Source organism: Manacus candei, unplaced genomic scaffold (assembly GCF_025592945.1).
Source record: "Manacus candei isolate 608988 ecotype Guabito, Panama unplaced genomic scaffold, ASM2559294v1 h1tg000005l, whole genome shotgun sequence".
Classification (NCBI taxonomy): Eukaryota; Metazoa; Chordata; class Aves; order Passeriformes; family Pipridae; genus Manacus; species Manacus candei.
The window spans coordinates 13,928,272-13,954,755 of record NW_026138053.1 but is presented as its reverse complement, the minus strand read 5'-3'; the positions used below and the strand labels follow the sequence as shown (position 1 = coordinate 13,954,755).

Genomic DNA, 26,484 nt, shown 5'->3' with positions numbered 1-26,484 from the left:
ACTGAAATGATCGCAGCTGTCTTGATCGCTGCCTGTTCATAAGGCTAAAAAGGAGTGGAACTCATCTGTTTTAGAGAGAGGGCTGAGGGAGGCATTGTGACATAAGGTTCAGAATCATGACCGCAGAACTGCTCTTCACCACTTGTTCCTGCATTATTCGAATTCGGGGGCAGTTACTTAAAAAGAGTAGGAGATTAGTTTGAAACAAATAAAGGAATTTCTGGAACTTACTGCCACAGGAAGCTGTGGAGGTACACAGCAAATAAAAAGAAAATCATCAGTCATGGACAGCTGGTCTATAAATGTATGCTGAAGCAGCTAGTAAGAGATTGCACTTATATTTGCTACAACTACTTCTAGACAAGTGGATGGGGGCTTGGTAATATGAAAGTTCTGTTGTCACTGCTGGAGACATGATGTTGGGCTGGTGGACCAACAGGACAGTAATGTTCCTGCCTTGAAAAAAGATACTCCTTTTTCTGTTAAAGTGCAGAGCCTCACTTGCTTGACTGTAAAGTTATGTGAGAATGCAAAACTTCATTTTAAGGAACATCTATTTTAGAGCCTTATGCTGATATTAGCCACTGCTATCTAATTGCACTGGAGCACAGGCTGTCTGCAAGTTGTTTCAAATGCTTTGAGAAGCCTTATAAAGCCTTTCTGTTGCAACAGAAATTACCAATAATTAGGCTCCTTCAGAAATGCTCCTGAACAAATATTCGATTGAAGTGCCCCTGAACTATCTTCAACTCTGAAAGTACACAAAACTGGAAATAGTGCACAGCTGTTCCCACCTATTCTGTTAAATAATTTTAATTTCTTGAAGATTACTTGCTTTCATCAACACTGAAGTTTAAAAGTCAGTGCAAAACAGATTCTACCTTCAATTGAAAAAACAACTTAAGTATTTTCAAGATTCCAGTGATGCATTTCTAATTGTAAAATAAAAGTAACATTCTGTTGAAGTCTAGATTTTGCAATAAATACAGACATTTAGTACTGATATTTAATGTAAAAGCATTTGTATTCAAATGACAGCATTTACATCTTTGAGAAATGCAACAACTTGGGCAGGTACAAAGTATCTCAACTTCTCAAACTCAAAATGGCTCCCATAAAGAGCAGTAATATGTGTCCTACTGCCTGTGCTTTTCATGCATCTCACTGAAGCAGGTTGGAAGAGACCCTGGGAGGCCTCTAGTCCAACTGCCTGCTCAAAACAGGACCAACACTGAATTCAAAGCAGGTTGCTTAGGGCTCTGTCAGTTGGGTGTTCAAACTTAATGACATGAAGAGTCCACACCCTCTGAACAACCTATTCTAATTCTTAGCTAGCCTTATAGCAAATATTCTCCCTTCACATTCAAACACAACTTTATGGTTTGTGTTATGATCAATGTCTCTTCTTCCACCATGCATTTCAGTGAAGATCCAGCTCTCTGCTAGCTTAAAGTATAAGCTCCTGCCCCTTAACCCTTAAGTCTTGGTGCCTCTCATTAATCTTTTGTACTGAGGAAGGAACGAGGTAGCCAGTGTGGAATAGGAGAGATGCAGTCTAACAAGTGCCAGATAAGAATCCATTCCCATGCCGTACTGGTTGTGCCCTTGTCACCTCAGCCTAGTGTGTTGTTAGCCTTTACCCCTGCCCGGGGACACTGTGCATTCACGTTTAGCCTCCTGTGTGTCAGGCCCCCCATGTCCTCTTCAGCAGTGTTGCCCTCCAGCTTGTTGATCCCCATAATACAAATTCTATGCTGTGGTCTGTGCTTCTGGCTGAGGTGGCCATGTCTCAAGCAGACAGAAGTTACAGAACTCTGTGACCATTGATATTACCATTGATTGTCATGTATATTCTCTGCAGTACATTTATGTTTCTTCATAACAACCTGTTTCCCCTTGGATGCGAGGAGTACTTGAGAAAAAAGGCAGGCAAGTGTGAAGCTGCAGATCAGAAGTGTTTCTGGAAGGTCACAGATTTGTTATTTTAATGAAAGGATGCACAAAGATAACACCACAGTGTTTTCCTGAGCTTCCTTTAGGAACTGGCAAAGGTTGTGTCTATTCATGATTTTTTCACCAACAGCATTTTCCACAGACTCTCCATTTGGAAAGGTTACTACCTAAAACCGTAAAACCATGATTTTGTCATATTACCGAAATATATTCATCTAAAGGTATTGTGTTTTAAGGCTTCAGGAAAACATCTGAGGTCACTGGCTTGGCTTTCTGAGTGTTCAAAACAACTAACACTGAGTATCAGCTTTATAATTGCAGGTGAACCAATGGCTCAGCTCTGCAGACCTAAAACCATATAATTTCCTACTCTAATATGAAGTTTGTAGTCACTGGTACAGTGGATCTTTTTTTTTTCCTGTGGTGAGGGCGGAGAGAAATTGTTGGGTTTCTCTGTTTTATTTTCTTAGTGACTAAAATTGATAGCTGTTTTGGAAAATTCATGTGGTAGCTAATCTGATCATATTGCAGGATATTTTCAGAGATAATATTTCTAAATAACACAAGAATGTCTGTATCAGGCTGTCTGTATCTAGGTATATAAGCTAGTAAAAATTATCTATTCCAGATATATGTTACTGTCCAGTATCTAATATCTGGCATAAGCTTAATTTGCTTGCATCATGAGTTACGCTGTGCAAATGTGGAACTCTGTTCTGCTTGCCTTTATATAAGCAAAGACCTCATGAAACAACTGCAGCCTATGTGTATGTGAAGACAATGCAAAAAACTAATGTTAGTGCACATAGTAAACAAGGTTTAGATCTGCAGCATGTATCCATATTCCTAACAGGGATGTTCTGATATTAAAAGGTGAAGCTTTTACATGCTGTTAACATGTGATTTAATGGCAGCTAGTGTGATTGTGACTCATGTGATTTTTTTCCAACTCCTTTTTCTCTTCTACACAAGCCCACGGTAAGTACAGAGATTCCTTCTTCCCCAAATGGACAGATAAAAATCTCCCACTGGTGTTCAATACTGAGGACATACATGCACTCGTTAATTATTAAAGTGAATATTGCTTCAGATTTCTGAATCATCAAATAGATTTCTGTAAAGAAACTCTTCAGGCATTTTATTCTTTCTATTCTCCAACTCTCTTACTATGAAAACTTGCTTACAAAGTAGCACTTGGTGCACCTTCTGTTTTAAGCTTTCGGAGTAACATTAGGAGGGTTCTGTAATTCATTTTTAATGTTTTTTTCCATCCTCAGGATTTTTTATCTTAATACTCTTATACTGTTAAACTGACCCTGAGGGACAGTTGCTACTAAAAGCTAATAAAAGTGAAATTATAAAACAAACAAACAAACAAACACCACAAAACCAACCCACCTCTGGAATGTCATCCGTGAGTTATTTTTCATTAAATTAACAGGAGACTTCAGCACTTTAGGGTTTAGTTTTGAATAGCTTGCATGCGTGGTTGTAATAGTGTATTACTCCATAGTGCATTGAATTAAAATGTTATCTGTCTATGGTCTGACAGTCATTTTTGTCTTGTTTGATGTTCTCTTAAAATTGCAACTACAATCTATTCATGCTGTACGAAGAAATGTTTCTCTCATACTGCTTGATCTGAAATCTCATTGGATCTGAACTAGATAGTTAAGACAATCTTGCAGTGGAGACAGAACTAAACATATTCTCTGGGATTTTCTTCTGTGGCTGTGTGAAACTGGCAATATTCACTTGGGACCCCGCTCTTTGGAATAGGGGAAGGGAGTTCTCAAGTGAGAAGTCAGGTGATACAGGAGAGAATGGACCTGTAAAAGCAGATGTTAAGGCCAAAAGTCCTGTCAAAACAAATAGGCCACTCTAGAAAATAGAAACCATCCTTGTGGGGATATTAAAGATGCAGTAAATAGAGGGATCTGTCATTACCGATTCTAGGTACCTTCATTATTAAGCCTTAAAACTGTAGTACTTGAAGTGATCATCAAACATGCTACTTCCAGATCTAACATTTAATTTTATCCACTAAGAGTTCAGTGATACATTTCTTGAAAATGTGTTTGGTTTTTTGATTTCGTTTGGTTTTGGTTGTTTGGGGTTTTTTTACTACTGGACTCTTGAGCTCTGATTAACTGTTAATTTCCACTTTTTTGAACAGATCAAATGTCTAAAAGGCCAGAGAGACTTCTCAGACCAACCCACTTTTGATGGGATTCACATTGTCAACCATTTCACAGGAGACGATGAATCATTTCATTCTTCTGATGAAGATTTTATAACTAACTCCATACAGGAGAGTGGGGTGAACTTTCATCTACCCAGAAGGACTGGTCAGATGGCTTTGGATCACACGCTTGTAGACAGCAGTGACAGTGATACTGAGGAAAGTGCCCTTCAGACTGGGAATTCAGACAAGATGGTTTCTAAGCAGAGAAGAATGGAATCTTACTCTACTACTGTGTGATTATCACTGTGACAAGCACTGAAGACTTTCCTAGTTCTTTAAGGCTGAAATTGAAACCATCCAGCAGTTAGCTTAGGCAACTATTGGATCTGGTCTGGCCTGTGATAAGAATATAGATGTACTGTTTGTCTGCCTTCTCTCTTTGCCAAATCTTGCTAATGACATACCATTGCCATAAAACAGGCTGGGAAGAAGCTGATGGATGACAGTTCTGACAGTATTACTGAATGTTCTTTGGTTTAGAAACTGCAAATATATTATTTCTTTAGTGCATAAGAACCATTTTTGCTGTTCACAAACACGGGAATTATTTTCCTCAAAAGAAATTGCTTTTGTGCAATATTTTATGCTCTGAACAAAAGTGTATGTTTTACATTGTTATCCTTCTGTGATCAAGATGGACCCTAGTAAACCATCTGATCATGACACATATATATAAAATTACCTTATACTTCTCAATTACTTTTGGTTTTTTACTAAAGTTATTGGATGCCCACAGAAGGCTTGAAAGAGAAGCCTTTATCTGTAGTACTTCATGTATGCCAATAATGGTCACTAATGTCATAAAGGTGTTTTCACCATTTTCACTTAAATCTACGTGCATCTGCTTTTGATGTTGCTAAATAATAACTGGTCTGAAATATATTAATTACAATAATGTTTATTTTGTACATATTTATATATCTACACCAAGCTGAAAATGTACATTACACCATTTTATATGAGGAATGTAAATGTTGCAATATTACTGTCTCTGGTATTCTAACAGGAAAATGAATTCTGTATATACACACTAGAAGTGAATTACTAAATAAAGGCAAAACACTAACTTTACATTCAGTTTCAGCCTAGCTACACTAACAAGCTCGTGTCAGAAATGCTTGTTCAAAACACTATTGACTGAAATCTTTTACCTTCATGTATATGTAATGAAAATAAATTTTTCATGATTTAACAAGGTTGCAGCATTTACTGTTTAGTCACTTCCAAGCTACAGTCCTTGGTTATCACATAGTCACTTGTGGCCTCTAGATGGGTTCAAATAAGGTGAAAAATTATTCAGTTCTTATGAGAAATAAAATAATCTGGTTTTATTATAAGTAAAGTTATGTAAGTAGGAAACGGGGTGTTGGGACTTCCTTCTTACCTCCCATTTAATTTTATTTCAGGCGTCTCGCGAAGATTGTAAGGTGAAAGGCCCCGTCAGGGCTGTACACCAAGGGAATATTGCGGCCGAGGTAGGATACAATATCAGCCACGTGTCTTTTTGTACAAGGGGGTCCCCCTGTACATGTACAGAGGGGTACGTCACCAATCAATCAAACTGTACAGGGGGTATGCCCTGATCCAATCAGGTGGGACCAATCAAGTGAGGAGCCAATCAGGTGGGAGGGTGACACCCACCCGCCAGTTTGAAAAGTACCCTTTTAAGGTAAAATACTTGTTACCTGCTGAATATTCAAGATATTGGGTAACTGAAGAGTATAAGAAAGACACGGGCTCGGGGAGGGGTGTGCTTTTCCAGGCGGGCGGCTTGGGACTGCACCCAGCGCTGCAAATAAAGGATCCTTTTCTGTAAGTTTCCTTGTCCTGCGAAAGTTTTTTTGCCGTTTCTATAAATTGATAGAAGAGAATTTTCTCACAGTTCTACTGAACACATGGTCAATGCAGTGTAAAATATGTAAGTTCAGTCTTCTTACAGTTTATACTGCAGACCTATGTAGGAAGTGAGCTATTGGTGCTGTCACCAAATAGCTGTGATTGAGCAAAGCAGTGAGAGCTGAGCTGAGCATTCTGCTTTCAGTCTCCTGAAAACTGAGATCCAGTAAAATGGCTTCACCTACCTGAACAGAACAACATATTCTCCTGTTGTCATATGAACACTTACTTGCCCTCTCAGACACATTCTAGTCAAGAATATTCTTAATATTCCATTATTGCCATGTTATGTAATTAAGCAATCCTTAAGACTTCTTTTAGCAATATTTGCAACTGTTCTATTAAAAAAAAAGCCACGCACAAGTTGGTTCTGATAGGCAGCATGTATGTTAACTGTCTTGCTACTCACAAGCAGCAGTGTAGTTGTTTAAAACTGCAGAAGTGTGGAAGCATACTGCTGAATGCATCTGCCAGGCCCATGAGGCATTTCCTTTCCCTTTATTTGGAATGTATTTTCAGAAAGAAACAGCGCGAGTGAGGAGATTAACAAACTTTCAAAGAATGATAGAGAAGGCTGCATGGAAGTAGCACATTCTGGGCCTCTCAACTGTAGTATCTGCCCAGGTGCATCTAATTTACATCTTAAAGCACGTAGGTGACAGATTCCAAATTACTGATGTCTGCAGCTCCTAACTTGCTTCAGTATTTCTGCAAAATTTCCCCACATCCTACCACTGATTATATGTTGTTCCCAGTATAGCCTGTGGGAATTGCCAGCTCTCAGGTGGATTAGCTCACTGATTCTTATCCCTGATAAAAATTTTATGTATGCAAAACCAAATTAGGAGCACTTTTGTTCACAAATGAGTAACAATTGTCTTTTTGCTTCCAACGAGCATCTGCTAACTTAAGTTTGCACCTGGATCATTGTTGCCCAAGAGGATAGGTGACAAATGTCTTGTTGCCTGTCATCAATACCAGCTGCAAGCCTCTCTTAAAGGTAATCTTCTGTAATAAGTGGCAGGCACAAAATTCAGTTGAAGAGCCATAAAAATCCTCTCTGTTTGAACAGTGAAGTGTTATGATTTTGCAATAACTGCCTTAATATTCAAGTGATAGCAAATGAGATTAGCTACCAAGAGTTATTTCCTGAACTTTTGTGGTCTTAAAGTACAGAATAAATACTGATACTGAATAACAGCATAAATAAAAATATTAAGGGAAATACAGAAGTCAACCAGCTACATCTAGTGATAAAAATGAGTCACTGGACATGCTGCAGTTTCAGAAGACTTGGCTATACACAGACTATCCTAGGAAGACAGCGCAAGACAAGCTGCTCAGCATCATCCTGCTTTTTCTGCAACTCTTCTGGCAAAAAAAAGATACTAATCTCTTTGCTGTATGTATTATAATTTGACTGTGCATGAGAATATTGTCAAGTTATTAACAGCATAACAATATATTTGTCAATAAATAAAACATTAATTATGCTACATACCATGACCTTCTAACAAACATTGCTAATTGCTTAGATTTGCTTTAAAATGCAGGCTGGAAAAGCTCAATGCTAACGCTAAAATCATAAGGTTAAAAAAAAGCACGTAAACATGAAAACTCAAGATTCTTGAATATGTAAGTGCTGCAGCTGAGAAGAGAGGTGAAATAGGGAAGGGGGATGCCCTGCTATATATGGGGTTTATATGTAAATTACATTTTATGTAATTGTAAATTACAATTTTATGTAGTGAAAATGGTTGTGATTTCCCCAGTCTGATAATCAAATGCCTTCACTAATTAATTTGCATTTTCTTATGAGTATTTTAAGTACTAATAGCATTTATGGTTAGACCTCTTCCTACTGAAGTCATTTCATATGTCAGAAGCTTTGTAACATTTGTGAAAAATTTGGACCATGACTGTGTGGGAGAAAGTACATCAGTGAAGATAAGAAGCATGTATTACATTCACAGCTCAACAACTCTTTATTCTCATTGGTCACTTTTTTTTTTAAACAAAAAGCAGACCTCATCTACATACACATCCACAAAGTACTATTGTCCACTAAATTCAATTTTCAACTGTATCTGCAATTTCCTGTATTAAATAAACTGCTATGAAAGTGATTAAAAGAAGCATTCACGTAGGAGTTTGCATAAATTTAACAAAACCACTTTGTAAATTCTGTACTATTGATTTTGATCAGTACTCAACCCTTTTTTAGAACTGCAACACAGAAGGTATTGCATGTTTTTCTGAAGTATTTAATATAATCACTGTTGTGTATCAGAGACTGTGTTAGTGATTTAGTGAAACTTGATGCTCACACATTTCTATTTTAAGCTAGAATAACCTAGAGATATGTTAGCATAAAAATTCCCACATTTTATATGGGATGTACTGCTAATTCTCTTACCTGTCGAGGCTCCAAATAATGTAACTCATTTCGGGAGAAGATAGAGGATGATGCAAATCCCCTAGGAGAGCCACTAGGCTAATCCTGGAGACTAAAAAAAAAATCAACCTGTAAGATAGAGGTTTGTACAATCTATGTGGAAACTACGGTGTTATGTTCAATCGTGCACCAGCTACTAATTCTGTGTATTGAGAGAAGAGAAAAGCTATGTATAACTAACAGATTTCTAGATTCAATTAAGTACATTTTTGTTCTGTGAAATACTTCTATCATTGTAATTACATCAGCATATTTTCTGTAATTCTCTGATGATTTTAGCTGGTGATGGAGTTCTTTGTTTTGGGGTTGGGGTTTTTTTGTTGTTTTGTTTTGTTTTTAACATAAGAAAAATCGGTGAAATACATTTCCGCAGTTAGGCTTTAGAACCCGAAATTCTGAATAATAGGAAGTACACAGTAAATTGACTTTCAACATAAGCTCTGTATAGCATGGAGTTTCAGCTTCAGTGGAGAAAGCGTTACATATGCATACCTACGCATGCCCGGGCACTGACTGACTACTAAGATACAACCGCTAGATCGTAGATACAACAGCTTAACACTCTCCCTTTCCAGGAACTAATACCTTATTTCACAATTAGGAAAAACAAAAGCAGTGTAACATACTCTTAGAATTGTAGACTACTACCCAAGTGACTGAAACTTCTACTGTCCCACTACGAGAACTAAAATTCCTATGAGACCATTTCACATAGTCTATGTTCATGCCAGCTTTCAACACCACAGCATAGTGTCACTTTCCCTCCCCAGTTTGTGCTTACAGGGATCATTACTTTTCTAATCTGCTCTGAGACCAGCAGAAGTTATTTTGCACTTTTTTTGATTGCTGGAAAAACCAATCAAAATCACTGATTAATTTCTCACATGTTTACGTCACGTGTTTATGTCACAAGGAAAACCATAAAGGCAGCAGTGAACAAGATGGTGGAAGAAAAAATAAACAATAAGCATCATGTTAAAAACAGGTTTTTAAAAAAAGTTATTAAAAAAAGACATACTTTCCAACAGAATGCACACTACTACAAGTTCTAGCAGCTTCTCATAGTGAAACTGTTCTGCATAACTGTGCTCCCAAATTTTATCACTTTAAAGTATGCACGAATTCCCCCCAGTATCACCCTCTTTGCTGCCTTCTCCCAATCCTGACTTCCACACACAACAAACTACTTCTCCTCTCCTATGTACCAAGCACCTAACCTGTCAAATCCTGGTCTTCAGATTCCTGTTGCAAAGTCTCTCATCACTTCTGATCGAAGATCTCACCTGCAGCCCGTCGCGTTTGGCGCCTTATTTGATGTTATCTTTAGCTCTAAGAGTGACACCAGGCAGCTGCTGTGAACAGTGCAGGGAATTACACTTAATAGCTCTTCAGTTTTAAGCACGACTATAATAAAATCGCACTCTACTTTAAATCCCTTCTCTTATTTCTTCCCCTCTTTTGACACCAAGGGGTAGCAATCGTACACTTATCATTGCATTCAACTGTATCTTACCAAATTTTTACGTTTAACTTGGAATACCACACTCCCTTTGGGGGGAAGCATTGGAGCAGCTCCGTTAAAACCCAGCCCTACACTGCCCACGAATTACAGCCCTCCGCCAACTCAGGGCCTGGGTTTTGGCTTTTTCCACCCTGGGACACAGAACACTTGGCATTGTCACAGAGCTCTTGCATGTCACACGATGGCCACTGCACAGGCAAGACCACCTCAAAGGTTACTGAGCTGCGGCACACACGTCACAGAGTAAACCAAGAATAAGAGCCGAGCCCCTTCACCTCTGTTCACCGTGCTGTTACTGCAGATAGCAGCTCCTCTCGGCGTGGGGAGGACCCTGGGGCGATGGCTGTGGGCGGCTCCCCGCGCGGCGGAGGCAGCGCTGAGGGCTCCGCTCAGGGCTCCGCTGAGGGCTCCCCTCAGGGCTGAGCGCGCGGGGCCGCCTCGCGGGGCCGCCTCGCGGGGCCGCCTCGCGGGGCCGCCTCGCGGGGCCGCCCGCGGGCACGTGGCACAGAGGCTCACGCGCACGAGGTGGCCCCGCGCCCGGTAACCCCGGTACCTGCGGGGTGTGCGGGGTGTGCGGGGGTGTGTCCGCACACCTTCCCGCGACAGAGCTGAACCTGCCTGAGGCCCCGCTGGCAGCCCCGGGTCATCCCCGGCAGCACTCGGTGCGCAGAGCCCGCGTTCCGCTTCCCCCTCCCCACCGGCGGCGTGAAACAAATGGCCCGTCCAGCCGGGATTCCGGGAAGGCAGAGTCCATTCCAGGCACGAACTGGGTTTGCAAATCACGAAACACAGCCGGTTTCGTACCATTTCCCCTCTAATCGTTTGAGAAAACTGACCCCCCAGAGCCAGATGTCTGTTCCCGGTGCCCATGAAGCGCCCACCCTCACACGAGAGATTATATGGCTGTATATGAAGCATTCGCTTGGTTCACTCGTTGATTTCTTTATTTCTGCTGAAGGGTTTAACCCGATTAGGGAGCAGAAGGTGCGGAAGGGCCGTCCGCAGGTGGGCCGAGCAGAAGGGGCTGGGCGCAGTGCCTCCCGCAGGACAGCCCCGGGCGGAGCCGCTCGGCGCCCGGCAGCGCATCCCGCACCCCGCATCTCGGATGGCTGCGAGCGCCCTACGCACGGAGATCACCGCGCCTTACAGCGTGCTGCACCACCTGTATAAATTTTGAATTTACATATATAAAGACGAATATGTATTTTCTTGTAACCAGGTCACAATTATTTATGAGCGCTAATACTAATTTTTTCTCTTGCCTTCATTACATCCAATCAAAGCGCCCTGTAGCTAGGTACTCAAAAGGGTATGAGTTTATCATCCCATTTCAGAGGCAAACGAGAAAGACTGTTTCTCGAAAAGTCACAGTGAGTCAACGAAGACGCATACACGAAATTAGACCGAGTTGTTCTAATCTGGTTATTTCTACTGATTCGAGCATTGATTTTTGAAGCCGAAGGCGTGAATGATTTTCAGAGTAATCAACCGAAGGCGCAGCAAGGAGACCGCGGTACACAGCTGCCGTAAGTAAAACTGCTGTGCCCAGCACCAGGAACTTTCCGGCAATAATGAAGGTGTTAAGGGCGATGTGTCAGTCGTGTTCTTCAGCTTCCTTTTGTGTCACACTAAACCACCAGCAAAAGGTTGGACAGTCTTTCCCGTGGTGGTGTTTGCTTGCTTAGTAAGACTTGGGAAGTCAGGTTAATCCTATGTTCCACAGGGGCTCACTGACATCAAATGACTAATGTTTCTGTGAATGCTTCGGGGGTGGTGGCGAAAAAAACATCTGCTCGCAAAGCCAGCATGCTCCAGGGCGTGAGGGAGGCTGAAGCTTCTGTCATGTCCGACTTCAGTCTCAGTCGTTTCTGAACGGAAAATGGTGTTAAACCTCGACTGGCTCACTGCAGAGCCGCATTTTGAGGGGCCCTACAGCCATCGAAACGACGCTGGTGACCCGAGATGTCAAATAGCGAAGCCCAGAACCACCTCAGAAAGATACCGGAGACCCGAGCTGGATTTCCTGGCTGCGTTAGGAATCCGAGGCTAGACCTGGAAAACTATGTTTTGAGGTCGTGTGTGAGTGTGTAAAGCAAGGCAAGCCTTTTTCTCTTTGCCGCCGGTGCCTGCCCCACGGATCCTCCCCGAGTCAGTGCACCTAAGCACGGGCACGCAGGGGAGGACGGCAATCGCTTCCCTCCTGCGTGTTTGAATCGCTGTCAAGCAAACAGTAGCGGGGGGGGGGGGGGGAGTGGGGTGTGGGGATCTCGCCTACCCCTTCCATATTTAACCATTACCTAAATCCGAAGGGAAATGAGCAAACCTCTAGGCTTGGGTCTTAAGGTATTTTCAGCGCCGTTGGGCGTATTTATCCCAAAAGAGTTTTCCACAACAAGTTATTTCTAGTGTAGGAGAGGTCTCTGTCGCCCAAGGCCTGGCCTTAGCCCCGATTACAGCGCCACGCACGTCCCGATGGCGGCGGGAGGTGCGGCCCCCGCTGCCGGGCCGGGGGCAGGGATGTGGCGCGGAGCGGGCTCGGCAGGGCGGGCACCGGCTGCCCCGTCTCCTGCCCTCTGCCTCTGCCCGCCAGAGTCAATCTGTGTTTTGAATCTGTGACTTGTTCTCGTTGCGGAAGTCGAAGGGGGATCCAAGAATAGTTCAGATAGATTTGTGTAATTTCTGGAGCAGAACCCCGAGAGAAATGAAAGGCCCGATTCCAGAATGACACTTCGATGTCACTTTAGCGAGCCCTGTGTGAGGTGGAATACGGTAAGACATTTTCATTTAAGGAAAACTGAGAGAGAAAGAGAGGACGGGAACAGTACTGATTTGTGAAGTTCTGGCTTTTTAAAAAAACTTTTTTTTTTTTTTTGCAGAAGCTCCTAACTAACGCTCAGGAAGTGGAATTTGTGGTTTAGGGGGCCGAGCTCTGAAGGAGGAGAGAGAGAGAGAGAAGAGAAAAAAAAAGCCAACTCAAGCACCATTGCTCTTTGAAGGGAGGCTAAGTTTAAAGTCACGCAAACTATTAGGCTGCCGTGCGTACCCCGTTGACAGCCCAGGTTCCTTCGCCCCTCCTAATGGGTAAGCGCTCTCGCTTCTCTCCCCTCGCATGGGCAGCCGCCGGCGGGCGAGCCGGGGCAGCAGAGGCCCCTCTCCTCTCGTCCCCGGAGTGGCGGCCACCGAATGGGCACGGCCGTCGGGCCAGCGGGAGCGGGGAAAGCGGGGGCGGGTGCCCGCGGCGGACAGGTGGGCTGCGGAACTCGCCTTCCCACGGGCCCGGTCCTTGCCTGGCCGGCTCCGGCCTTGGGAGGCCGGCGGCGCCTCCGCGGCGTGGCTTTTGGAGGGAAAAGCGCCGCGCCGGGGACGAAAACACGCGGCAGAAGCGGCGCCGGCGCCCGGAGCCCCCAACGGCTGCGGCGGGCGCTGCTGTCGGGGGAGCGACCCGTTATCGAGAGCGCTTTGATTTCTCGCCCTGCTCCGCGCGGGCCCCCTCGCTGCCAGACCCCGCTCAAGGATGAACCCAGGCGCAGGTGGGTCTGGGCAGCAACGCTCCCACCCGGCCACCCGGCCCCGTGCCCGTGGGCGGCGCCTCCCCGGCGGCGCGGAGCGACCCGGCCCCCTCCGGGCGCGGACGGGCCGGTGCTTCGCGGCACAGCCGGGGAGGGCACCTGCGGGGCAGCTCCTGCGCCCCGCCAACGGGTTGGGCCCCTTCCCTCTTTTCCCCGTTCGCAAACCTGAGGCCGCTAACGGGAGAGGGGGGAAAAAAGTGAAGCGACCCCCTTAAAGATCCCAACGAACTTGGATTAAATTTGCAAAGTGTCAGGTGTAATGGCAGAGGCGGCCCGCTACTGGACGAGTTCCAGTGAACCTCTCCTGTCTTACTCCGAGGAGCCGGCTCAGGGCAGCTCTCGTTAACCTGGTCCCTGGCCCCCCTCGACTCCACGACTCCCCACAGGGTCCCCCAGGAGGTTTCCCACCTCGTCTCCTCTCCCCGCCCCGGCTTTCAGTGCCCGCAACTGCAAGGTGTCGCGACGCCGACAGCTGCGGGCTTCAGGAAAGATTCCGTTTTGTTCGTTTTCGCGTTGTCGTGGTTCGCGCGGGATGAGTGAATCAGTCCCTCCGACAGGAACAGCCCCTCAAGCGCCAGGTTTACGCTGCCGAGTTTGTAACGACTCTGCCGCCCGCCCCGATAGCAACCGCGCGCTGACCAGCCCGTTCAGGGTGGCGGGGACTGATAAGCAGTTTCTGGGGAAGAGAGATTTGTTGGCGCAGCTTGTGTTGCGGCGCCGGCTTGGGGACCAGCACGGAGGCGCGGTGCGCCCGGTGGGCCGACTGCGGACGCGCTCCCGCGGAGGGACGGGGCTGCACCCGACCGCGACCCCCAGCTCCCTCAGCCCCCCTCGTCCAACGAACGGTGCCCGGCTACTGCTGTTGCCTGTTCCCCGCGATCTGGCTGCCGGAGCGTGGCCGAGGCGGCCCCAAGGCCCTCGTGTGGAGGGTGGAAAGGCGTTGGCCGGGGGCAGGGGGAGGCTGAGTTAGTTGCGCTCAGGGAAGGGGGGGCGAGTCGAGCGGGGCCGGGGGCGGCGGCCGGAGCCACCTGCGCGCCGCCACCTGCGCGCCGCCACCTGGCGCACCGCCCCCGACGAGCGGCCCCTCCCGGCCGGCGCCCCCGGCCCTCACCGGCGGGATCGCCGCCTCCCCGCAGGTCGCCTCCTCGCCGCCGCCCCGCAGGAGACTCGGGGGTGACACTCGCCGCCGCGCCCGGCGCCTGGAGAGGGAGTGCGGCCGTGCCGGCCGTGGCAGCACCCCACCATGCCGAGGTCCTTCCTAGTGAAGAGCAAGAAAGCGCACAGCTACCACCAGCCCCGCTCCGCCGACGAGGACTACAGCGTGCGGCTGGAGACGGTGCTAGCCCAGATCTGTGCAGGTAGGAGTCTGCCCGCCTGCCCCGCATCACCCCGCTGCTCACGGCACCGGCCGGTCCTGTGCAGCCCCCGCGGGACGCCGGAGGGGCCGATGCGGGGTTTTAGAGCGTCCGACATGAAACCTTGGTGGGAGCGAGACCGCCGCGGGAGGTGGCTGGCTCCCACCATGGACCCGCACTGATGAGCCCCCTCGCCCCCTTTGCCCTGCAGACAGCAAGATCCCCGAGGACACGGAGCTATGCCGCACTGCCCCGCCCGATCCGGAGACTTCCCAAGGGCGCTTCTCCCCGGAATCCCACCTTACCGAGGCTGCCGATGGCACCTCCGAGTCAGTGCCCAGCTGCGAGGGCAGCGTCTGTGACAGGGTGTCTGAGTTCGAGGATTTCTGGAGACCTCCCTCGCCCTCCGTCTCTCCAGGTAGGACCGGGGCGAGCATCGCCCAGCGGGCGTCCGGCTGCATGTCAGCGTCCGTGCCGTGGGGCAGTGCAGCATGTATTTCGTGGTTGGTGGCCGCCGCCGAAAACGAGTACAAGGGACATATTTGCCTGTCTCTTTTTTATTATTATTTTCTTCCCCCCACAGATTTGCCAGAATCTGTTCCTTCCACTCGTTTTCGGGTTACATCTTTCGGCTTGCTTTCCCAGCCCGTGTCCCGCTGCTCCTTCAGCAGGCTGTAGAAAAGTTGTCATGACATCGGGTGTTGATTTTTTTGTTCGTGATTAATTGTTAAAAGCAGGTCGGTTATGTTTTTAAGGGTCCCGGCATTTTCCTACAGGGTCCTGCCTATACGGACCTTTTAAGTTTTTTAAGACAGTACAAATTTCTGCTAGGCAGTCTACATACCTGTAGCAAACAACGTTGATTTTGTGTTTTTTACTGCCTGGTAGACATCTTCCCCAATACCCTTTCACGTTATTTCTTGACTCTTGCCTATAAAAAGGATCTGTCTCTCTCTCTCTTCCCGCCCCCCTCTCTTTTGGTGGTTTTTTTTGGATTGGGGTTTTTTGTTTGTTTATTTTTCTTTTCCATAAACGCATTTGTAAAAACCAGAGGAAAATAATGATGGTCAGATTTAAACACCCCAAATCCAGGAAACTCACACTTATGGCTGTAGTGCCTGTCTCTGGCTCCCTCGTCCTGCCTTTGATGTGGTTGAAGCAGTGGGAAATTCTGTCCCCAGCCTGGCGCAAATACTTATCTCGTTTAAAAATACAGTGGTGTCATTTTATAACAAAAATACGTGCATATATAAAACTATTTTTTATTGCTTCGATTAAAAAGTGACAGCTGGAAAAAAGAACAATTTCTGTCTCGATGAAGGAGAGATTGTGTTAGGTTTATCAAGTGACAGCAGACACCAGCAAACGAATTCTTAGTCCTGGTTTGCCACCGGGTTTTCCTACTTTGTCTTTATAGTGTCCTCACATATCAGTGCCTGATTGTAATCATGTGGGTTTGCATTTTTAAAGCCTCATCTTCTTTTAAGAGTCCTAAGCCCCTTTGAAGGAACATTCAAAATGCTGCCCAGCATCATCACAGCCAGTCACAGGACAGTTTCAGTCTGTGCAAATGACAGACCAGACCAAATACAACAATGCAACAGTCTCTCTTCTGATAATATTTCTGCACAAAGTGTAGCCACGTGGGTAATTTTTTTTCTAATGAATTTGTCCTGCTTCTCCTTTCCCAAATAATTACAATTTCTGCACAGGAAACAGACCGTTTTCACGTGTTGTATAAAGGCAGATGTAAAATGGAGCAGGTATTTACCAGGTCTACTCTGCCTTTTCTTCTTCTCCACTCATTTCTTCCCTGACAGTGGGATTCACTAGCTCCCAGCCAATCATCCAGCTATCCCGGGAAAATAGCTTTGCAAAATGCAGGTGACATCCCCAGATCAAGATTTTTTGAATTGTAGGGGGGTGCGGTTCAGGGATTGTCTGATCCCATTCATAGGAGGTAAGGAAGTCCCAGGAAGTGTAAGAACTTTATTAAATGAATCTCAGTGCATTGAGACAGGTGCTGTTATGTTAATGATGAAGACAGTGGCAGCAGGATTAGATAGTTAGGCTTCCTCCCTCAGCCCCCCAAAGCCCTTTGCCTTCCAGCTGCTTTGTCAAATTCAGTGCAAAGCTGGAATTTGTGTCTAGGTCACTTCTCTAAGATGCCCTGGTGAGAGACTGTATTCCTGTGATTGTGTTTGGATGAGGCACAGTTTTTGTGTTTTGCCAGGTAGAGCAGATGAGAAATGATGATTCTAAGTCATGCTCAGAGCAGGCATGGTGAGCAGTACGATGACCCCCTTATCTCTGAATATAGGTGCAGGTTGCACTTCAGTGTGCAGTGAAATCCTTATTTCACTTTTGGTTTTGAGTGCTGTGCTGCTGATCTAGGTGGGCATACAGCATATAGACACACTACCTTTTAACTCTCTAATACACTGTTGACTCCATTAGTGCAAATCACTTTGCTATTTAACCTCACTTTCTGTGTGTATCTCTAATCACACGAGTTTGCATATACAGAAGGTGCATGGGAGCTCCTGCAGCAGTGTATTAGTAAGTCCTGATGAGTCTCTTGATGTTCCAGTCTTGAAAGGAGACTTGTACTGGGTATAATGGGCAGAAAGTGGTGTTTTGTGCTCTGTTTAAGAGGACACTTGAATCTTTCTTTGCTATGCATATCAGCCATTTAAGGTTGAGTTTATCTTGCCTTCAAAAAAGAATATTGATTTTTTTTTTTCTCCCAGAAGTAGTCTATATAAAGGCTGCACAGAATTTCTAGGAAAATGAGGGAGAATCTTTGTCTCCCTCCCTGCTCCCACCTAGATGCTGTGGAGTGGAAGAGAGGCAGACACAGAAGTACTTTGCAGTGTGGCAGAGCAGGGTTTGGAGGTTGCTTTTACACTGGGTACAGGGCTTGGATGGCTTGAGTATAACATGAGTGACTCCCCTGTACTTGTGCTTGAGAGGGCTCCAAAGCATGCGAGGTGATGGAAGGAACATTGCACGCAAACTGATCTGTGGTGCAGTGTTCACCGTGTACTGTATTGCCAATTCCAAGGGCTCAAAAATCAGGTCAACCTTCCCTCTCCTCTCACTCGATGAGCTGGCTTAGAAATCAAGATTGTAAGTAATACCTTATGGATATTTGGTTCTAGTGTTGAAAAATTGAGGGTTTATGTTTTCATACTTTTCTTTAATGTTTGGACTAGAAGTTGGCTTTAAGGGGGGGGGAAGGTTAAAACAAGAACAAACAAACAAAAAAGCTGAAGGCCTGATGAAATCATGCAGTTTTAAGAGCTGGGACTTTAAAATAGTTTTTAATTTTGTGGTAAAATTGTAAGAGATGGCAACACTGAAACTGGTTGCAAAGACACAAGATAGATGATGTGACACTGACCGCAACTTTGCAGTCAGCGCAGAACAGGAAAAATCATGCTCAGCACCATGTCAGCTAATTTGATTTCATTGCTCTGTTCAAATGTCCCAGTTGGTATGTGTGCATATATATCCAACCAAAAGACTGCTAATTTCAATGGAAGAATTTGAGACTGTTAACGTCTGAAATTACGTAAAAGATAGGAAACAATCATGTCATTCAAAGCTCAGTTTTCACCTGATTTCTCACTCCCTTCTGTAACCTCTCAGTGACCATTTGCCTATTCAGATGGATAGCCTAACACATCATCCCTTCCTTCCCTAGTCCACCCCTGCTTATCTTGTTTTACCGAAGGCTGAGAAGGCCATGGGAGCTGTGAAGCTGACAGGAGGGAGAAAAAGTAGGAGAGCAATTGTGGGTGGACAAGATTTTCGTTAAGAGGCGTTAATCTGGAAGCCCAAGTTGTAAGCAGTGCCAATATCTCTATGAAGGCATTGGTGTTTCAGCAGTTAACTGATTCATCTTTTCCTTGGTTCACTAAAACATTTGTCCAGTGGAGAGATTTGACTCTCCCAATGCTGCTGTGTGTTGTGATGAGAAGTGAAAGCAGTGCACCTCAGCCATTAATCGGCATCTCTGGCAGACATGGTTGGGGTCTGGTACATCATGCTCCGTGCCCAACTGTGCTTTCATCCATGCAAGGCTTCCTGAGCATTTGTGCCTCATCTGAAAGGCTGTGCTCCTGCCATTATGTCAGACTCTGCTATTGGCCCCCAAGTATGATTGATATTGTAGTGCCCAGTTTCTTGATCAGATGCCATTGCCCAAGGTGAGCCTGTTAGAGTCAACTAAAGCCATCTAAGCTTGTCCTGGTGGAAGTTTGCTTTGATTATCACTGGTAGGAAAATGTTAATTGTGTCTTCAGTTTTTAATGTGGCTTATACTGATGACTTTACAAAGCTCTGTGTTGTGGGTGGACTCAATTTCTTCACATGGAGAACCTCAGAGCAATCTGAAACAATCATGATTGTTTTTCAGATGAGGATTGATTTTAGTTGTTCAGGATTTTTTTTTCTGAAAAAGTGTGGCATATTATGCAGGCACCTCAGAAGCTGTTATTTATTTCAGTTATGTTGTAGTATAGTTATGGTCAGTTGTGGCATGAAGTTGAGAGACTAGATTGGGACATTAAATTGTGCAACAAGCTACTTTTGTTGAACAGGTAAATCTTGGTACGTATTTGCTGTGTCTGGCACCTCTGTAATGCCATATTTGCTATATGGATGTGTAGAATCTCTGTCAGAGCTTAAACATGGACTGCGAGCTTTGATGTCCATCTTGGGACATAGTAGATACATGTTTCTGAGAAGTTGCAGATAAAACTGTAGGAAGTTGCAGACTGAGTTGTTTAGACTGTTTTCACAGTCAGATCAGTGTGTATACACCTGGACACCCAGAGATTGAGACAGAAAAAATTGATGTCTGCTTTAAGTAATTTGGCTGGGACATCCAGTAAGTAGGTAGTACTGGATGCTCAGCCCCTAATGTGCAATGTAAAATGTCCTCCCATGAGAGATGAAAGGGCAGCTTCAGTGTGCAGTACAGGGGTCTGCCTCTGGGCATAAGTCTGAGTGCTGAGACTGTTCTGCCCCGTGATAGTGTCTGGATTGTGAAGCACGCTAATTCCCATGCCCTTGTGTTTCCACAGCCTCGGAGAGATCTGTGTGTCCATCCCTAGATGAAGCGCCCCCTTTCTCGGTGCCCTTCAAACCGTACATGTGGAACAGCCTGGGTGGCTCTGAGCTGAGGCACCTTGTGCAAAGCTACAGGCCCTGCCCAACGCTGGAGCGAACCTCAACGCTGGGGCTCTTCTGCGACCGAGGCTCTGAGCCTGCCCTGTATGGCGCTGAGTGTGGCTCTTCCCTTGGACTGTATGGTGACTTCAGCTCCCCAGGCACGGGGCTGTTTGAGCGCTCGCCGGCAGCAGCTCCTGGACTCTATGCCGAAACACAGCCTGGGCTGCAGCAGGAGAAGGGGCCAGGTGGCATCAAAGTGGAGTCAGACCTCTTGTGCCGCCCATTGCTCATCAGCACTGGCTCTTACAAGTGTGTTAAGTGCAGCAAGGTAGGGGTCCCTTTCTCCCACACTGGTTATGACTCTTCCCCAGACCCTTCTCCCTGGTGAACCTGACCCCGTGTACTCTCCTCCCTCAGGTTTTCTCCACACCGCACGGCCTTGAGGTGCATGTGCGCCGCTCACACAGTGGCACGAGGCCCTTTGCCTGTGACATGTGTGGCAAGACCTTCGGCCATGCAGTCAGCCTGGAGCAGCACAAGGCCGTGCACTCGCAGGTGAGAGCAGGGCAGGCTGCCAGGATGAAGGTCTGGGAGCCAGGGCCAGCTGCCTTATTCAGCTGGCTGGGGAGGGCAGGAAGGCAATTGCAGGGCAAGAGTTGGGAATCTAAACTGAGGAGGGGAAGAGAACATGGTAGGGCTGCAGTTGGGCAGTTGTAGGTGAAGAATATGTGACAAGCAGAGGAAAGGGTGGGCAGCTAGTGAGCAAAGGAGCTAATCAACAAATTAAAGAACACAGGCTTTGTTTCCATTCCTCAGACCTTGCATGCATCCCTGTTAAGCAATGGGCACTCTTGGCACTCCAGAGGTAACAGATTTTCACTCTCAGAGCTGGAAATTGTAATGCAGATGTAGACTTCTCTTTAACAGCTAAAGCAACTCACTGTGATTTCTTTGGATGCAATTCTCCTCATTCTTTCTCCTCCTTCCCCCAGAGCAGTGAGTCTTTCCTTGTTTGTAGTCTGTGTGTCTGTGAAGGGAACATCTGAATGACCAGTCAGGTATAGAGCACAGACTTTACCCGTCTCAACACACTCTGAGTCACACCCCAGAAGAATATGGTAGTTAATTTTGGTAGGAGGACTTGTAACATTTTCCACCTGCTGATACTGTGCCATATTTCCCCTTCCCCACCCACTTGACTTGGCAAATCTTCCTTCTTCAGACTGGCTTTTAGTGGATAGAGTTACAGCAATGTTTTTTTGCAAACTGTTTTATTTATAATTTCATGAGTGTGCCACCAGCAGAGCACACAATGAGGGGAGATATCTCATCATCCATTAAACAATGGTGAAAAGAGCACACTGCATACTGTGTCTATGGAGAGGACAGCATTTCAGGGAGAGTGCACTAAAAGCCAAATAAAGGTGATTGTGTGAAAGCATAGAAGGAAGAGGAAGGTGCAGTGGAGGTTAAGGGATGAAAAGAAGAGATGATTTGTGGTGGAGAGGAAGGAGTGTGTGAGGGAGAGGTGAGAGACATAAGATCTTAAAGCATTTGTTTTTATATGTTAAAGTAGTAACCTGAAAAGCTGTTTTTCCCAGGTGCTCTACATACCTTTCACTTGAATTTTAATGGAACTACAGATAAGCAGTTAGCTGTTACCCTGCCAGCAGAACTCAGTCTGCCACAGGGATTTCCCAGGAGAGCCAGGCAGACCTTAGCACCCACTTTCCTGTGTACAGTGAAGAGGTGGCCTCTGAACAGTGCTGCAGCTGTTTGGCTTCCCAGTAGAGTGATTGCGTCTCGGGCCCCTGTTAAAATGTGCAGGCAGACTGCCTGGTCCATCAGGGCTGCCCCCACCTGGCTATTCCTGCCAGCAGGAAGAGCTGTTCAATTAAATTTTTTGAGAAGCAGTGCACAGCACTGGGAGAGGATTCATTATCTTTTTTATCATGTGGTGCTATCAGGCCAGTGTTAGTGTCTCTGAAGGCCAGTTTAGCTCTCTAGAGAAGTGTAAGTGCTTGCTAAGGCAGAAGGGACAACACTGATGTGCTGCTGGGTAGTTTGTTGCTGATGGGATCATCGTTGTGGTGTAATGTGTGTGTTTGTGCTCATCTCTCTGCAGGAACGCAGCTTTGATTGTAAGATCTGTGGCAAGAGTTTTAAGAGATCTTCTACTCTGTCGACCCACCTGCTCATCCACTCGGACACCCGACCCTATCCGTGCCAGTACTGTGGGAAGCGATTCCACCAGAAATCTGATATGAAGAAACACACCTTCATTCACACAGGTCAGCCCTGCAGCTGCTGGTATTCAGCCCCAACACGAAGGCAGAGGTTTCTCTGCAGCAATCCATTCCTACTCAGCTGGGACAGTACACACACATCTCCCGGTGCTTCTCACTGCCCCGCTGCTGTTCATGCTATCTGAGCTGTACTTGGGCAAAGGAGGGTGATTTGAATGTGGTTTACTGAACAGCAGCTGCAAAACAACCCAAATCCTAGCAATCCAATCGGTGTTCTCTTAATAGGATCCACCAATGTTTATTCAAAGGGCTTTTGTGTAAGATGATTTGTAGAGTATTATATTCGTGTAGCCTTGATTTACAGCTGAGGTCCCTGGAAAATGACAGATGAATTTGATTGCAGCATTGCTTTTTGCAGGATCTACCAATTTACAATAGGAGCAACAGGAGTCTCCTCCTCTAGATCAAACACTAAACTGGAGGGCTGAGGATCCAGCTCTTAGTCTAAATATTTGTTCAGAGATTGCACTTCCACCCGGACTTTCTGAGAAATGGCTGCAGTTTGATACAAAATGGAAGGAGAGGTGCAGAGTTCTCAAGTTTCACTGTTAGTAATAAACATGGAAACTAATAAAGTGCAGGTGAATCACCAAAGGAAATTGTTTTAAAAATGTCATTCAGTGAGAAGGCAGGTTTATCAGAAATCATTAAAAGAAAATCTTGCCTTTCAGACCTGCACCGTTCACTTAAAGTAGAGGGAAATGAATGATGTGTGAGATATGGAAGAATTTGTAGACATGAAATAATAGCTTTACTGGCCAAACCCAAGGTTCAGATAACAAAAATCCTTTTTCCTGATGTGTCCACTAGCAGATATCAAGAGTGAAAGCCTAAAAATGGCAAATATGTAGAAAGATGGCACTATATATGGTGCTGCTTGACTGTGACTTTTCTACGTGATAAGCAGTGAACAATAAATGTTACTTATAAAGATTTTCCACTAGATGGTTGCTGGATGAAAATGAACTATTTAGAAGTAACACAAGTATTTCCATAATAACTTTTTCAAATGAGGCTTGATTAAGTAGAATTTCAGCCAAATTCTGAATCAGTCAAACCCAGTATTTTGTTGTGAGATCAGAAACTGTGCCTGGGCTTTTAAACTGCTATAAAACCAGGTCCTTAACTGAATCAGGGATTCCGTTCATATGCAGCATATACTTATGAACTGAGACTTCAGCAAATTTTGTATTATTTTACAATTCTAAGAATCTGATCTTCAAACATCCAGAGAGTTTGTTGCTCCAGCTGAAGTCAGTGAGCTCTGCAGGTGCAAAGCCACTCTGAAAATCTGACTTGGTATTGTGGTTGGGTTCCCTTTTATTCGTTATTTGATAATAAACACTATGAAAACACACTGAGATCCTGCTCCCATGGAGACCAGTGGAGTTTTGCCACTGAGTGCTCTGTAGAAGTTTCAGAGGCTGCATTTATTCTCATTTACATTATTTGCCTTCAGGAGAACTTCAAGGCTGTGAATGATAGCATTTCAGTGTGGAGAACAGAGAGAAGAACAGATGTTTGGATAAACCCTGCCCTTCAGGGCTCAACTGAATGGTCCTAATACCTCCCTTGGGGACAGATCCCAGCTCACTGGGTTGATCTTAACAACCTCCACCTACCTATTCCCCCTGCCCCTATGCTGATGGTACAGTAATCCATGTCATGCATTCATCACTTTTCAAGGAGTTCCTCACGTTTCTAGGGCACAAAGCCAGTTTAAATTGGACAGAGCCCATGCAGCCAAATATGTTCACAAAGTGTGGTATCCTGAGAGCACTCTGTGCTTCAGACTGCTCCCAGGATGGACGTGCATTCAAGTCCAGACCTGCTCAGCTGTAGTGCAGGCTCAACTAATGCTTTGAGGCTCCCAACTGCATGTTTTTTGTAAGAATGACTTCTTAGGTAATCACACAGGAATCTGTTTAATAAGCTGTAAGGCTCAGTGTGCATTTGCTGTTCGCTGTGGTCCCATGTAAGCAGCATGATGCCTCTTTCACACCCTCTTTCATTTTCCCACCTTCTACTTGCAGGTGAGAAGCCTCACAAGTGCCAGGTGTGTGGAAAAGCCTTTAGTCAGAGCTCCAACCTCATCACCCACAGTCGGAAGCACACAGGCTTCAAGCCCTTTGGCTGTGATCTGTGTGGCAAAGGCTTCCAACGAAAGGTGGATTTACGGAGACACCGGGAGACACAGCATGGCCTGAAATGAGCCTCATCTGCAATACGGAAAGCCTACAACACTATGAGAACAGACTCCCTTGGCTTCCTTGCTGGACCCAAGCCATTTCCTGAACACAGACCCTGGCATTATCTTTCTGAACAGAGCTTGAAGAGGAAAGAAGAGGACAGAGCCATGCATTGACAGCTCAACCTGAATGACTGAAAGTAGAAATTAAAGGCTGGCATTTTTCTCTTTCTTTTCTCCTCTTTGTCTCTGAAATAACACTGGAAAATAAGTCTTTTAGATATGAAGCCTTGATATTCCAAAGATGGATAAGCTACCAAATGTCTGTAAGGTGGAAAATACTTCTCCCATGGCCATGATGAACCCCTTCAAGTTTTCAGTAGCTTGAATCACCTTGCAGGAAAACATGGGTATAACAGTGTTTACATGGTGCAATGACAGAGAGCCATCAGCACTTGCCTTGGTTAAGTCCAGTGCTGAATGGGTTCACTCTTGGATGGTTTCCTTTCAGGACTGTGCAGTTTGACATCTTGCTGGTTTTTAAGCAAAGGTACCAGTTTGGGTCTGAGTCTGCTCTCACTTGTTCTGGTGCAAATCAGGAGCTGCATTATCAGTTATAGAGAGGCCCTTTTTATCCTCCCAGAACTGTCTCTCTGTCCGTGCAAGGCCTGACTGCCTGAGTGTTTGAGGTATGGGGGGGGTTACCTCTTCCTACATCCTGTGGGGAGAAGGAAGTTTGTGAAAAGACCACTGGAAAAGCCAAAGCACAGAATTATGCCTTAGAACTAGAAACCAATCCAACAAGTGATCCTGCCTGAGAAAGACAGGAGCACAAGGAAGGCACAGACTTTCTGTCCAGAACCATTACAGGCTTCTGCACTCTGGGCTTGTTCTAATAACTGGAAAATAGCTACTCAATAGCGTCATTTGTATATTTGGTTTTGTTTTTTTAATTTTTAGAGGGAAACTTTCTGAGGTGGGCAGGAATTATTATAAAAGTATAATTGACTTAATTTGCCTTAAACAACCCTGCATGTACCTCAGTTAAAAAAAAAGCTGTTTTTACTTTGTTGACAGGTTTGTAAATGTTCTTATTTAGATTTTACAGAGTGTCTTATGTTTCTTGGCACATATTTATTGGAACAATGTTTTAAGTTAATAAAGTATTGAGGATGGTCCAGAGTGATTTTTATTTAATATCTAACTTAAGCACATTTGTGAATGTCAGCCATTACAACAATACAGAGATTGTTAGTAATGCAGAATCTGAGGACAGAATGTAGGCACGGCAGAATTTGCACAAGGTCTGTAGTGATTGGAGAACACCACTGCCATATATATTTGTCCATCTCCCACTGATTTCAGTTAAACATTTACACTTTTGAAGACTGGGGTATACTGGGCCTAGTGCTATCAGCATGAAAGGGTTTAGAGGAGAAACAGTGGTTTTAAGTGTCTCCTTTGGAAGTGTAGACTGCCAGAAGTCCCTGCTTAGCCCAGGAGAAACTTGAATGTCCCCCCACAAGATTAAATGTCTGTGCCTGGGAGTTTGCAGGGACACCTGAGCAGCAGGTGCATCATTTATACTTAAGCCTGTTGGGACTCAGAGCATTGCCTTTTGCCTGCCTGCCTTGTCAGCAGGGCAGGCTCCATCTGGCAGTTGCAGCCCATACAAAAGGGAAGCAGGAGGAGGATGGAGGGCTCCCTTGTCCTTTTCCCAGCAGAGCGCAACATGGCAGCCTAGGCTTTTATATGTACATGTAATCTTGTGCCCACATGGATATATACTCTTGTTTTCAGCTTTGTACTTTTACTCT

At 45.4% G+C, this 26,484-nt stretch overlaps 2 protein-coding genes and 1 long non-coding RNA gene across 17 annotated transcripts in view; 2 read left to right on the top strand and 1 right to left on the bottom strand.

Annotated features, from left to right (window-relative positions):
• Positions 1–5,393, top strand: part of EVI5 (ecotropic viral integration site 5) — a 75,729-nt gene extending 70,336 nt beyond the window's left edge. For 8 of the 9 annotated variants that reach the window (XM_051802493.1, XM_051802533.1, XM_051802522.1 and 5 more), the window contains one exon: positions 4,130–5,393. In XM_051802493.1, coding sequence (XP_051658453.1) covers positions 4,130–4,435 — 306 coding nt within the window. In that variant the 3' untranslated portion in view covers positions 4,436–5,393. The remainder of the gene's footprint in view (positions 1–4,129) is intronic. The other variant, XM_051802532.1, reaches the window with a different exon arrangement.
• Positions 1–10,474, bottom strand: part of LOC127477957 (uncharacterized) — a 60,836-nt gene extending 50,362 nt beyond the window's left edge. For all 5 annotated transcript variants that reach the window (XR_007907076.1, XR_007907074.1, XR_007907075.1 and 2 more), the window contains exons 1-3: positions 10,347–10,474; positions 9,767–9,901; positions 8,511–8,601 (exon numbers count right to left, since the gene is read on the bottom strand). This is a non-coding gene — a long non-coding RNA (uncharacterized LOC127477957). The remainder of the gene's footprint in view (positions 1–8,510; positions 8,602–9,766; positions 9,902–10,346) is intronic.
• A 2,598-nt stretch (positions 10,475–13,072) lies between these two features.
• Positions 13,073–25,858, top strand: GFI1 (growth factor independent 1 transcriptional repressor). 3 transcript variants are annotated; one of them, XM_051802865.1, is made up of 7 exons: positions 13,073–13,152; positions 14,777–14,998; positions 15,207–15,413; positions 20,086–20,501; positions 20,591–20,728; positions 22,299–22,464; positions 24,513–25,858. In XM_051802865.1, exons 2-7 carry the CDS (start codon positions 14,884–14,886, stop codon positions 24,689–24,691), a joined length of 1,221 nt encoding a protein of 406 aa, XP_051658825.1. In that variant the 5' UTR covers positions 13,073–13,152; positions 14,777–14,883; the 3' UTR covers positions 24,692–25,858. The 3 variants fall into 3 exon arrangements, with proteins under 3 accessions (XP_051658825.1, XP_051658835.1, XP_051658845.1); XM_051802875.1 differs by lacking the exon at positions 13,073–13,152 and adding an exon at positions 13,489–13,601; XM_051802885.1 differs by lacking the exon at positions 13,073–13,152 and having other exon boundaries at positions 14,758–14,998.
• The last annotated feature ends 626 nt before the right edge of the window (positions 25,859–26,484 follow it).